Below are 12113 nucleotides of genomic sequence, written 5' to 3' on the forward strand. Positions count from 1 at the left end.
CATCAGTGCCCATTAGTGCTGCCTCATCAGTGTCCATCAGTGCAGCTTATTGGGGCTCATCAGTGCCTCCTAATCAGTGGCGCCTCATCAGTGCCCATCAGTGCAGCCTCATCCATGCCCATCAGTCCAGGCTATCAATGCCCATCAGTGCAGCTTCATCAGCACAGATCAGTGAGGAAAAAAATTACTTATTTGCTACATTTTATAACAAACTAAGAAAAAAATATTTTTTTTCTTAAATGGTTTGGGATTTTTATTTTTTGCTAAAAAAAAATAGAGACGTGTGTTGATTAAATACCACAAAAAGAAAGATCTATCTTTCTTTAAAATAATAAAAAATGTAGTTTGGGTACTGTGTTGCATGACCGCTCAATTGTCATTCAGAGTGTGACAGCATTGAAAGCTGGCCTGGGCAAGAAGGGGGTGAAAGTGCTGGTATTGAAGTGGTTAAATACAAGCAGTGTAAGTATCTGAATGTGACCTGGTATCGACCTCCAGCAGCCCCTGTACAGCAGGGCTGGAGTGCGAGAGGAAGCAGCAGCAAAAGGAGCCAATGATGAGCTCATCACTGTGCTGCTTCTCCTTTCACTGTCCAGTTATGGTCTGAGGGTGAGTCCAGGACCACATGGGCTCAGATAAAGTGGGTCGCATTATGCTGCCCATCAGAGTGAGGACATCTATTGGTGGAAAAACAGTACTGCAGGGGAAATCTCTACCTTTTAGAAAAAGCTGGCTTTATTTCATCTTTTAAAGGGCTGTTTATTCATTTTGGGTGGAGTTCTACTTTTAAAATGATTCAACTTAAACTTAAAAAAAACATCTTATGACTTTTTAAAAAAGTTGAAATGTGGACTGGGACCCAAGGAACAGCTGAACACATTTTTTTTTTCATCATTCACTTAACACCAATGACGATCCTCCTGGAGGATAAAGCCGCTGAACTGTGGTGGTCACCTCTGAATTCCTCCCCGTAATCCCTCGTCACTGTAAACATGGAGTCTGTAAGGCAATACCAGGAGCCCTGAAATTCTTCTCTGAGGGCCAAAATAATCCACCCTTCCCTGCTGCCGAGTCAACTGCTTCCAATCGGACTCGTATTACAACAGCAGCACCTAATCCCTGTTCCTGGGGCAGTCGTGTCAGGTTCCCCTTTACCTACAGCTTAGTAGGGTGGCATGAATATTTAATGGGGATCCAGTTTCGAGTGGGTTGTGTAAATCCAGAGTTTGGGACATAATAAGTGGGGGAAAAAAATTTAAATTAGAAAATTAATTTTTTTTTTTCTGTTCATTTAATGCGCCTATGCTCATAATAATATAATTACTAATTCTAATATCAAAAGGTTCTAATTGTTTAACTAGAATATAGAATCGACACCCCAGGCAGGCGGCTAAGTACATAGTTACATAGTTAGTCTGGCTGAAAATAGACAAAGGTCCATCCAGTTCAACCATTAAAAAAAAAAAAAAGTTCTAATCCTATACCCATCCAGTACATAAGGGAGTCGTTTTACCTAGCAAAGGGTCTGTATTTATGTCCATCCAATCCTGAGATTTACACAGCTCTGCCACTCAGCACAGGGGAGGGGACCTGATTTTTCTCAACTGCATTTCAAAAACATTTACAGGTCTTGTCCCTCCCCCAGCCTATGATTGGGCAGTAATAGGAGAAGCGGCAGATCGATGGAGGACACCTTTCTGTCATTCTGCTCTCTCCTGCTATCACCAAGCACCTACCTTGCAGCACAACTGATCGGCTCCTTGTGCTGCTTCTTCCTCTACTGTTCTGAGCTCTGTTGTACATGGACTGCAGTTGGCTGATACCAGGTCAAATTCAGATACTCAAATGTTTTTCTTTTAAATGCAATGACATCTCAGCGCTGAGACTAGAAAGCAATGTTGAATAATACCTGAACAAAATGGCGCCATCCTTCTGGAGAGAAAAGCAGATGGAGATGTTGGGGGGGAGTACTGTGATCCCAGGTAATCAATACCTTGGAATGTTCCACATTACTTAGCTGTTATTTGTCCTGCAAAACTGTTTGCGCATTCCTTCCATGTGAAACCCAAACTATGACGTTATGCCCACTGGATGAAGCTGATGACCATAGCAAACAAGTGTTTATTTCCTGTGATCATCAGCTCCATCTAGTGGCCATAGTGCAGTATTTTCCTGATTCACAATTAGTAAGAACATCTGACCTGGAGAGAAAATAGTCTAGAAGCATTCAGTTTTGTATAGTGCAGAACACCCGCGCAAAACCTTCTGTGAAAAAGAAAAGAATGGGGCGACTGCTGCATTAATAGTGTGCATTCCCACTATATGATACGTGTATAAATCAATAAAAGCTGCGCTTACCCTAGAAAACTTACAGCATAATCCTTCATACAATAGACTTCACCTCCGCAACACCTCCAAGATACAACCGTTCCGAACCTCGGAAACCACTAAGTAACTTATTCACTCCCTTGTTATATCCAGCATATGGGCAGAGGCAGTAGCCCAGTGGTTAGGGTGGCGTGCTATGAAGAACATTGTCATAGGTTCAAGGCTCACCTGTCAAAAATACATTTCCCCTCCCTCCTAGATTGTAAGCTCGAAAGAGCAGGGCCCTCGAACCCCTCGTGTATCACATTGTATTGGTATTGTTCTGTCACATGTTCTGTCCCCCTTTGTAATGTACAGCCCTGAGCGAACTATTGGCGCTTTATAAATACTGTATAATAATAATAATAATATCTCGCCTTGACTATTGTAACTCCCTCCTCACTGGCCGACCTCATCGCAGGCTATCCCCTCTTCAGTCTATAAATGAATGCTGCTGCCAGACTCATCCACCTTACTAACCGTTCTGTATTTGCCACCCCTCTCTGCCAATCCCTCCACTGGCCTCCATTTAGTGTCCTCCACCCCTCTCTGCCAATCCCTCCACTGACCTCCACTCAGTGTCCTCCACCCCTCTCTGCCAATCCCTCCACTGACCTCCACTCAGTGTCCTCCACCCCTCTCTGCCAATCCCTCCACTGGCCTCCACTCAGTGACCTCCACCCCTCTCTGCCAATCACTCCACTGACCTCCACTCAGTGTCCTCCACCCCTCTCTGCCAATCCCTCCACTGGCCTCCACTCAGTGACCTCCACCCCTCTCTGCCAATCACTCCACTGACCTCCACTCAGTGTCCTCCACCCCTCTCTGCCAATCACTCCACTCAGTGTCCTCCACCCCTCTCTGCCAATCACTCCACTGGCCTCCACTCAGTGTCCTCCACCCCTCTCTGCCAATCCCTCCACTGGCCTCCACTCAGTGTCCTCCACCCCTCTCTGCCAATCCTTCCACTGGCCTCTCTTCAGTGTCCTCCACCCCTCTCTGCCAATCCCTCCACTGGCCTCCACTCAGTGTCCTCCACCCCTCTCTGCCAATCCCTCCACTGGACTCCACTCAGTGTCCTCCATCCCTCTCTGCCAATCCCTCCACTGGCCTCCACTCAGTGTCCTCCACCCCTCTCTGCTAATCCCTCCACTGGCCTCCACTCAGTGTCCTCCATCCCTCTCTGCCAATCCCTCCACTGGCCTCCATTCAGTGTCCTCCACCCTTCTCTGCCAATCCCTCCACTGGCCTCCATTCAGTGTCCTCCACCCCTCTCTGCCAATCCCTCCACTGGCCTCCATTCAGTGTCCTCCACCCCTCTCTGCCAATCCCTCCACTGGCCTCCATTCAGTGTCCTCCACCCCTCTCTGCCAATCCTTCCACGGGCTTCCCATTACCCAACGGATAAAATTCAAAACACTAACAATAATGTATAAAGGCATTTATAACTCTGCCCCAAATTACATCACCGATCTTGTCTCTAAATATCACCCAAACCGTCCTGTCCGCTCCTCGCAAGACCTCCTACTCTCTAGCTCCCTTGTCTCCTCCTCCCATGCTTGTCTCCAGGACTTCTCCAGAGCTTCCCCCATCCTCTGGAACTCTCTACCCCAATTTATCAGACTATCACCTACTCTGCTCACTTTTAGGCGATCTCTGAAAACCAATCTCTTCAGGGAAGCCTATCCTGTCCTCCGCTAATAATGGAGTCTTCTACTCTTCCTACCAGTCCATCCCCCACAGTTACTACCTTTTGTACCATTAGCCCCTCCCTCCTAGATTGTAAGCTCCAAGGATCAGGGCCCTCCTATCCCTCTTGTATTGAACTGTATTGTTTCTGTATTCTCTCGTTATATTGTAAAGCGCTGAGCAAACTGTTGGCGCTATATAAATCCTGTATGATAATAATAGTGCAGAAACCAAATGGCTAAATATATAGAGTGCAGTAATATCAAGACTCATAAAACATATTTCGGTATTGTGAAATTATCAAATTAGAGTGTCAATGTCCATAAAGTGCAGTGTACTATCAACTAGAGCAGGGGTAGGCAACCTGCGGCTCTCTAGCTGTTGTGGAACTACATTTCCCATGAGGCATTGTAACATTACAAAACTGACAGTTACAGCTGACTTGCAGAGGCATGATGGAACTTGTAGTCCTGCAACAGCTGCGGAGCTGCAGGTTGCCTACCCCTGAACTAGTGCAATCAAAAGTGTTGCATAGAGATTAGTGCTCCGTACATAATCTACTCCAGACAACTCCAATGCGTGTCACCACCCTAGGGACCGAACCCACCAATGGCTGTTGACCCCCCTAAGCACATACCAAGAAAGGGCAGCACAGTGGCTAAATGGTTAGCACGTCCACTTGGCAGTACTAGGGTCGTTGGTTTGAATCCCAGCCACGGCACCACCTACCTGGAGTTTGCAAGTTCTCCCTGTGCCTGCGTGGGTTTCCTCCGGGTACTCTGGTTTCCTTCCACACTCCAAAGACATGCTGGTAGGTGAATTGGCTACTGTCTGTATTGTCCCTAGTATGTGTATGTATGAATGTGACTTAGGGACCTTAGATTGTACACCCCTTGAGGGTTAGGGACTGATGTGAATGTACTATATATATGTAAAACACTGTGTAAATTGATGGCGCTATATAATACTTGAAATAAATAACAAATTTAGTACTTCCCCTGGCAGTACTAGGATCGTTGGTTTGAATCCCAATCATGGCACCACCTACCTGGAGTTTGCCTGTTCTCCCTCTGCCTGCGTGGGTTTCCTTCGGGTACTCCAGTTTCCTCTCACACTCCAAAGACATGTTGAATTGGATCCTGTCTAAATTGGCCCTAATATGTGTATGTATGAATGTGAGTTAGGGACCTTAGATTGTACACCCCTTGAGGGTTAGGGACTGATGTGAATGTACAATATATATGTAATGCACTGCGTAAATTGATGGCGATATATAAGTACCTGAAATAAATAATGAATAAATGCCGTATTCATAGCACACATAGGAAGGAAGCCAGTAAACAGATCTCAAAGTGTAAAACCATCTATTGAAATATTTAATTAAACAAAGAATATCACTCACAATGTAAGGTGGCTCATCTGGTACCTGGAATGATCTTCCAAAGCTTTCAAAGGTAACACTGCAACTCCAATCCACATTGGAGCCAGCAAGTGTTCCAAAGTAACATGACCAGAAGTTCCCACCCCTACACGTTTCGTCTCATCCTGGACTTCATCAGGAGGCTTGGCTACCGCCGTCTCTTCCTCCTCATATATACTCTCATGCCTCACATGATTGGATTAAATCAAATATATAACATGCCAATATATATTCAACTTTTCTTACAGCTGGGAGTGCTATTGGCAGATGATTCTTATCCGCGTAGGGGCGGGAACTTCCGGTCACAATTGCACCGTGATGGTGGACTGCACTTTATGGACATGGGCACTTTTATTTGATTGTAATTCCACAAGATTTATATACGTTTGTCTGAGTCTTGATATTACTGCTCTTTATGTATTTAGTATTTTGTTTTTTGGAACTGTAGTATTAGGATGATAGCAAAAGGTTTCTAGGGTAACATTCAGTTTTGCTGGCATTCATACAAAATATCGGACGTGTCACAGCGTGAATATTTCTGCAACTTTTTTTTATAATTACACCCTTAAGTGTTTATTTGACAATATTTAGTTACATTCCATCAGCAATATGTATCCGCATACACATAGAATAAATAATGATACATACATACATCATAAGAAATCTATAAAATCATTGCGTTGTCTTTGCAGGAGTCAGAAGCTCAGATGGATCTACGCACTAACGCCTCCTAGAGAGGAAGCTGACTTCCTAAAAGATGGTAAGCCACCAACCTTCTAATTATCAACTTGGTGGAATGTTGAGACGACTGATAGGTGCATAGGCCCACCAAAGCAGAGCAGCTGGCCTTAGCGACCAGTCAGAATTCTTGTTTAGCTTTTCCATAATATGAGATCTGCACACTGATTGGTCACATTTTTCGTATTACTTTGCTTTAGGAAAATCGTCCCCATCCTTGTTCCGGGTCAGTGACTTATCAAGCGGTGAAGGGGGAGGATCAGGATGACAGCCCTATAGGCTGCAATTTATCTTATATATATATATATAAAATGTTCAAGTCAAACCAGGACTTTTGAGTTTATAAATTAAAAGAACAAATTTCAAGGAGTGGAAACTGCATTTATTTTTCAATAAAAGCTGAAGCTGGTTTTTTCTCCTCTCCCTCTTGCTGGCTTTCAGCTGCTGCAGACAGAGCCATACAGGGAATCAGTTCCAGTAATTGTCCCCCTGCCGCACCCATCACCCTCCCTGTGCACCATACATTTCCCAAGCACCCCCCCGTGTGCCCCCACCTCCACAGTGGTGCTGGCTTGCCTTCTCTCTTTACCACCAGCAGCTGCAAACAAAACCACAGGATCTTTCAGGATGGAGAGCGGGGGGGGGGGGGGGGTTCCAGAAAATATGTCACATTTACCAGCCCCTTCTTTTCCTGAATGAACACAATGAGTGATCGGTACCGATCACTCACTCACTGTGTTCATTCATAACTGAAGCATAGTAGGCCGTGTTTTTTTTTTTTAAACAACCCTGGAAGGTTGGTTAAAAAAAAAAAAAAAAATCTATGTATATATATTTTTTTTTAACCAACCTTCTATATATATATATATATATATATATATATATATATATATATATATATTCTCCATATTCCCAACCAACCTCCCAGGGCCCCAAAACACACAGCCTACTATGCTTCAGTTATGAATGAAAAAAAAAATATATATATATAATATAAAATATATATATTTTATATAATATATTTTTTAAAGAAAATGTCACATTTACCAGCCCCTTCCTTTCCTGAATGTACACGGTGAATGATCAGTACTGATAACTCACTGTGTTCATTCACAACTGAATATATATCCCCAACCAATCTCCCAGGGCCCCAAAAAACGCAGCCTACTATCCTTGAGTTATGAAAAAAAAAATAAAAAAAAATAAAATAAATATATATATATATTTATATATATATATTTTAAAGTGTACGTTGAGGTGAATTTAAAAAAAATCACAAACCTGTAATACTTACCTGCTCTGTATAATGGTTTTGCACAGAAGGGCCCCAAACCTCCTGTTTGTGGGTCCTCCACCGGTGCTGTTGGCTCCTCTTCTTGTGTGTCAATAGACTGTGACTCTATTGACACACACAGCATGGCTCAGCCCTGCCTCCCGTTCTCTGCTCACAGGATTTGACTGACAGCAGCAGCTAACCATTGAGTTAATAATAATAATAATATATATAATATTCTCCAGGGTTGTTTTCAGAAAAATATAACTTTTGGGGGTTTTAAGTAATCTTCAGGCCTAAGATTTTTTTAAATTATTTTTAAATGTGTGCAAAAAAATGGCTCTGGCAACAAAAGGGTTAAATCATTTTTTATTAATTGCCATTTCCTCTATAGGCTCCACCCTACACATGAATTCTTTTAATATTTATACAATTATTCCTTTTAGGCCTTAAACAGGTGCAATGTTTAAAGTCGTACAAAGCGCGGGAAAATGACGAACTGTCGCTGGAAAAAGCCGACACCCTCATGGTGACACAGAACAGCGATGACGGTAAGTGACGGCACAGCCAGCCACTGAATTTCAATAAGGCACATTTTGGGTTCCCTTCAAGAAAACTTTGTAGCCACGTCTCGGTCTTGTGGTAATGATCATAAATATATTTCCTCCATGTTCGAAATCTGTGCGGCTGATTTCCCTTTTTGGGGGAACATGGTCCCAACCAGGGGCGGACTGAGCATTCGGGCACTGTCCAAGGGACCGGGGTTACTAGAGGGCCCCATAAGAGGCTCAGTCCGTCCTTGGTCCCAACGTGACTGCCTGGCTTGTTGATGGATGGTGGCTATTAGCTGACATTGATTATAGTTTCAGAGAATATATAGAGAGGTAGTTACCCTCTTGGCTACAAAATGCTCTGTAAACTATTGGCGCTGTATAAATCCTGTATAATAACAACATGTATAATGAATGATAGCATCCCCAAGGTAACAGTGTACAGAGTCTAAGAACGTGAATGATTGATTGTAGAACTTCAATCCAATGGAATTCCCCAAGAATAGGGCTGTTCTGCCCCCTAGGGGCACTTGTTTTACAATTATTTAATACTGCTTTTGTTGATTTTTCACACTTTATGCTTTAGGTCAGCAGGGTATTTATTAAAGCTCGGCCAGGTGTTTACGGCTATTGTGATTGTGTTTTATTTCTGATATAGGTTTCACATATTTTACTGTTTTTGTTGTTTTTTTACACTTTATTCTGCAGTGTTTATTATAAGCCGGTCAGGTGTTTATTGCTACTTGATTTGGGTTTATTATTATTTATTATTATACAGGGTTTATGTAGCGCCAACAGTTTGCTCAGTGCTTTACAATATAATGGGAGACAATACAGTTCAATACAAGAGGGTTAGGAGGGCCCTGCTCCTTACAATCTAAGAGGGAGGGGCTAGTGGTACAAAAGGTAATAACTATGGGGGATGGACTGGTAGGAGGAATAGAAGATTCCATTATTAGCTGAGGGCGGGATAGGCTTCCTTGAAGAGAGAGGTTTTCAGAGATCACCTGAAAGTGAACAGACTAGGCGATAGTCTGATAAATTGGGGTAGAGAGTTCCAGAGGATGGGGAGGCTCTGGGGAAGTCCTGGAGATGAGCATGGGAGGAGGAGACAAGGGAGCTAGAGAGCAGGAGGTCGTGCGAGGAGCGGAGAGTACGGTTTGGGTGATATTTGGAGACAAGATAGGTGATGTAATTTGGGGCAGAGTTATAAATGACTTTATATGTTATTAATGTTTTGAATTTTATTCGTTGGGCAATGGGAAGCCAGTGGAGGGATTGGCAGAGAGGGAAGGAGAACACTGAATGGAGGCCAGTGGAGGGATTGGCAGAGAGGGGTGGAGGACACTGAATGGAGGCCAGTGGAGGGATTGGCAGAGGGGGGTGGAGGACACTGAATGGAGGCCAGTGGAGGGATTGGCAGAGGGGGGTGGAGGACACTGAATGGAGGCCAGTGGAGGGATTGGCAGAGAGGGGTGGAGGACACTGAATGGAGGCCAGTGGAGGGATTGGCAGAGAGGGGTGGAGGACACTGAATGGAGGCCAGTGGAGGGATTGGCAGAGAGGGGTGGCGGACACTGAATGGAGGCCAGTGGAGGGATTGGCAGAGAGGGGTGGCGGACACTGAATGGAGGCCAGTGGAGGGATTGGCAGAGAGGGGTGGCAGATACAGAACGGTTAGTAAGGTGGATGAGTCTGGCAGCAGCATTCATGATAGACTGAAGAGGGGATTGCCTGCGATGAGGTTGGCCAATGAGGAGGGAGTTACAATAGTCAAGGTGAGATATAACAAGGGAGTGGATAAGTTGCTTAGTGGTTTCCGAGGTTAGGAACGGGCGTATCTTGGAGATGTTGCGGAGGTGAAGTCTACAAGATTTGGACAGTGATTGGATTTGGGGCTGAAAGGACAGATGGGAGTCTAGGATTACACCTAGTACCCTGGCATGAGGGGAGGGACTGATGGTTGTGTTATTGATCTTCATGGAGAAGTCAGGGGAGGGGGCACGGGATGGGGGGAATACTAAGAGCTCAGTTTTGGAAAGATTGAGTTTGAGGAAGTGGATTGACATTGATGCCGATATGTCACTTTTTATTTTTATTTATTTCAGGTACTTATATAGCACTGTCAATGTACTCCACGCTTTACATATATATTGTACATTCACATCAGTCCCTAACCCTCAAGGGGTGTACAATCTAAGGTCCCTAACTCACATTCATACACATACTAGGGACAATTTAGACAGGATCCAGTTAACCTACCAGTATGTCTTTGGAGTGTGGGAAGAAACCAGAGTACCCAAAGGAAACTCACGCAGGCACAGGGAGAACATGTAAACTCCAGGCAGGTGCTGCCGTGGCTGGGATTCGAACCAACAACCCTAGTACTGCCAGGCGGAAGTGCTAATCATTTAGCCACTGTGCTGCCCAGTACTTAGCAGGTTAGTAATGCGAGAGGAGAGTGAAGGGGTGAGGTGAGGAGTAGAAAGATAGATTTGTGTGTCATCAGCATAGAGATGGTACTTAAAGCCGTGGGAGTTTATCAAGTGACCAAAGGAGGAGGTGTAGTTGGAGAAGGGGTCCAAGGACAGAACTTTGATTATTTTTGATATAGGTTTCACTTATCATTTGGATTTAGTGGCTCAGCCAGTTTTGTATTATTGACTTTATTTGTTTCACAGATATATTCTATTACACATTGTGTTTGATGCTGAGGAGGGTGTTTATTATTAGTGGGGGGGGGTGTCACTAGGGGGCAGCGCAGCACTCTTCTTGGGGAGTTTTATTGATGTGGGAACACATTTAGGTGCTTGCAGCAGCTTATCCTTTACTTGTGGCAGCGCATGAGTATTATAGCCTTACAATCCAATGGAATGCCTACACCCAAGCTTTTTATGGCCAGTAAGACGTTCAGTGACACCATAAACCTAATGATGTTCCAATGGAAGTGTACGCTTGCATAAGGACAACCAACATATACCCACAGTACCTGTATGACCACTAAATTGCCAGTAAGAGACAGCCACAAGAGTCCAATAGCTGAAGTAAACATGTCCATTTTATTAACTACCTAATCTCTGGAAGATTTTACCCCCTTCATGACCAAACCATTTTTTTGCTATACAGCACCATGCTTTTACTTCAACTGGTAATTGATTGGTCATGCAACCAGGGGCGGACTGTCCATTTGGAAACTCGGGCACTGCCCGAGGGCCCGGGGTCAGTAGGGGGCCCCATGAGATGCCCCTGGTACCTTTTTCATAGGCTTTTTTGAGTTTGGGCAAGGACACAGGGGCCCCATGATCCCCTATTGCCCGGGGGCCCCATGAGTTGTCAGTCCGCCCCTGCATGCAACACTGTACCCAAACCAAATTTATATAATTTTACACAAATAGAGCTTTCTTTTGGTGGTTTTTAGGTACCACTTTTTTTTTTTTGCAATATATAAAAAGAAACAGTATTTTTTACTTTCTGCTATAAAACATATCCAATGAAAGTATTTATTCAAATTTCTTCATACATTTTGGCCAAAATGTATTCTGCTACATGCCTTTTGATTAAAAAAAAAAAAATCATAATAAGTGTTTATTAAAGCTGAGTTCCAGACATTTTTGTGTTTCTTAAAAATCAGCAGCTACAAAAACTGTCGTTGCCGACTTTGAATAAACACACACTTACCTGTCCCGGGGTCCAGCGATGTTCTCACCTCTGCCATCCTTTCTCCCCTTCACAGCGCCGGCATCTCAACTGTGGGCACCAGGCTGTGACAGCTTCCGGCTTCACAGCCTGGTGCCCACTGCGCTTTTGCAAGTCGCGCTGCGCCTCCTAATTGGTCTGGCAGCCTCCTGGGACCTGTGAAAGTTCCCAGAAGACTGCGGGAGGGAGGAAGGGGCCAAACTTCCGGCTCACTTTGCTGCGGCAAACTGAGCCGGAAGTGGGAGCAGATACCTGTAAAAACAAGTACCCGCTTCCCAATCTCACCCAAAAGTGGAGGGGGGGGGGTGGGCGGAGGCAAATAAGCAGAGCTTCCACTTTTGAGTGGAACTAGGCTTTAATTGGTTTGTGTGAATGTTAT

General features: G+C 44.3%; 1 protein-coding gene across 1 annotated transcript in view; it reads left to right on the plus strand.

Annotated features, from left to right (window-relative positions):
• Positions 1–12113, plus strand: part of LOC149459673 (uncharacterized) — a 96445-nt gene that overhangs the window by 81663 nt on the left and 2669 nt on the right. Inside the window, exons 13-14 of the mRNA XM_089680828.1 lie at positions 6169–6236; positions 7934–8038. Of these exons, the coding sequence (XP_089536954.1) occupies positions 6169–6236; positions 7934–8038 (173 nt within the window). The remainder of the gene's footprint in view (positions 1–6168; positions 6237–7933; positions 8039–12113) is intronic.

The sequence above is a fragment of the Staurois parvus genome, unplaced genomic scaffold (genome assembly GCF_062004578.1).
Source record: "Staurois parvus isolate SC_StPar_1 unplaced genomic scaffold, SC_StPar_1.0 ptg000250l, whole genome shotgun sequence".
NCBI lineage: Eukaryota > Metazoa > Chordata > Amphibia > Anura > Ranidae > Staurois > Staurois parvus.